The sequence below is a fragment of the Salvelinus sp. IW2-2015 genome, linkage group LG21 (genome assembly GCF_002910315.2).
Source record: "Salvelinus sp. IW2-2015 linkage group LG21, ASM291031v2, whole genome shotgun sequence".
Taxonomy (NCBI): Eukaryota; Metazoa; Chordata; class Actinopteri; order Salmoniformes; family Salmonidae; genus Salvelinus; species Salvelinus sp. IW2-2015.
Window position 1 is genome coordinate 1,474,260 of NC_036861.1, and position 1,180 is coordinate 1,475,439.

The window sequence follows — 1,180 nt, forward strand, 5'->3', positions numbered from 1 at the left end:
TTACCTTTCAGACTACAGCCTGCCCCCACACTATTGACCACCCATTAATTCCCAATCGCTCTGCCTCTCACACCAGGTGCCCGCTGTGTGGATCTCGTCAATTCCTACCTGTGCCAGTGTCCTGATGGCTTCACAGGCATGAACTGCGACCACACCGGCAATGAGTGCTCCATCTACCCCTGCCAAAATRGTGGTACATGCCAGGRGGGTCTTGACGGCTACACCTGCATCTGCCCCCCGGGCTACACGGGCCGCAACTGCAGTTCTCCCATAAGCCGCTGCGAGCACAACCCCTGCCACAACAGCGCCACCTGCCACGAGAGGAATAACCGCTACGTGTGCGCCTGCGTGCCTGGTTAYGGTGGCCGCAACTGCCAGTTCCTGCTCCCGGACCATGCAGCTATTCGAGGCTCGGAGATCCCCTGGATGGCGGTGGGGTCTGGGACAGCTCTGGTGCTGCTTCTGCTAGCAGGGTGTGCAGTGCTGGTTGGCTGCGTCCGCAACAAGATGCAGCGTGGTAGCCAGGGCGACGCCACCGTCGGCGAAGGCGAGACAATAAACAACCTGACCAATAATTGTCACCGGAGTGATAAGGACCTGTCGGTAAGCGTCGTAGGGCTCGGGCCACAGCCAGGCATCAAGAACATCAACAAGAAAATGGATTTCGGAAGCGATGCCGACATGGACGGACCACCACCGTCGTGTCGGAGCAGCTACAAGAGCCGCCACCTGCCGGCGGACTATAACCTTGTGCATGAGGTGAAGTACGAGCAGGCGGCCAAAGAGTCGATGCTGAGCCTGGAGGCCTCGGCTTGTGAAGAGAAATGCCAAGCTCTGGACTCGGGTTTTGAGTATGAGGAGTGCAGAAATAAACGCAGCAAACATTTAAAAAGGTAAAGCACACCCAATAAGATAATAGATGTAATCATATAACATGAAWAAATTTRAATGTCAGATGACTAATGTGGATCTTTGTCTATCTTCCATCAGTGACGCATCAGAAACTTCAAGAAATGAAATKAAACTTCCAGAAATGTCTGCATGTGCAGACACCAAGTACAAATCCGTGTTTGTCATGTCAGAGGAGAAGGATGAATGTATAATTGCAACTGAGGTGAGTTTGGGATACTTTTCTTCACTTTTCCTCATTTATAATTGTTTGATAAAGTCACTGCATTTC

The 1,180-nt window shown here is 52.1% G+C and overlaps 1 protein-coding gene across 1 annotated transcript; it reads left to right on the top strand.

The window, feature by feature from the left end:
- Positions 1 to 27: 27 nt before the first annotated feature.
- Positions 28 to 1,174, top strand: LOC111982312 (delta-like protein A; the record flags this gene model as incomplete). Its single annotated transcript, XM_024013878.2, has 2 exons — positions 28 to 893; positions 991 to 1,174. Coding segments are annotated over exons 1-2 (939 nt in total), but the record flags the coding sequence as incomplete, so codon positions are not given.
- Positions 1,175 to 1,180: the final 6 nt, after the last annotated feature.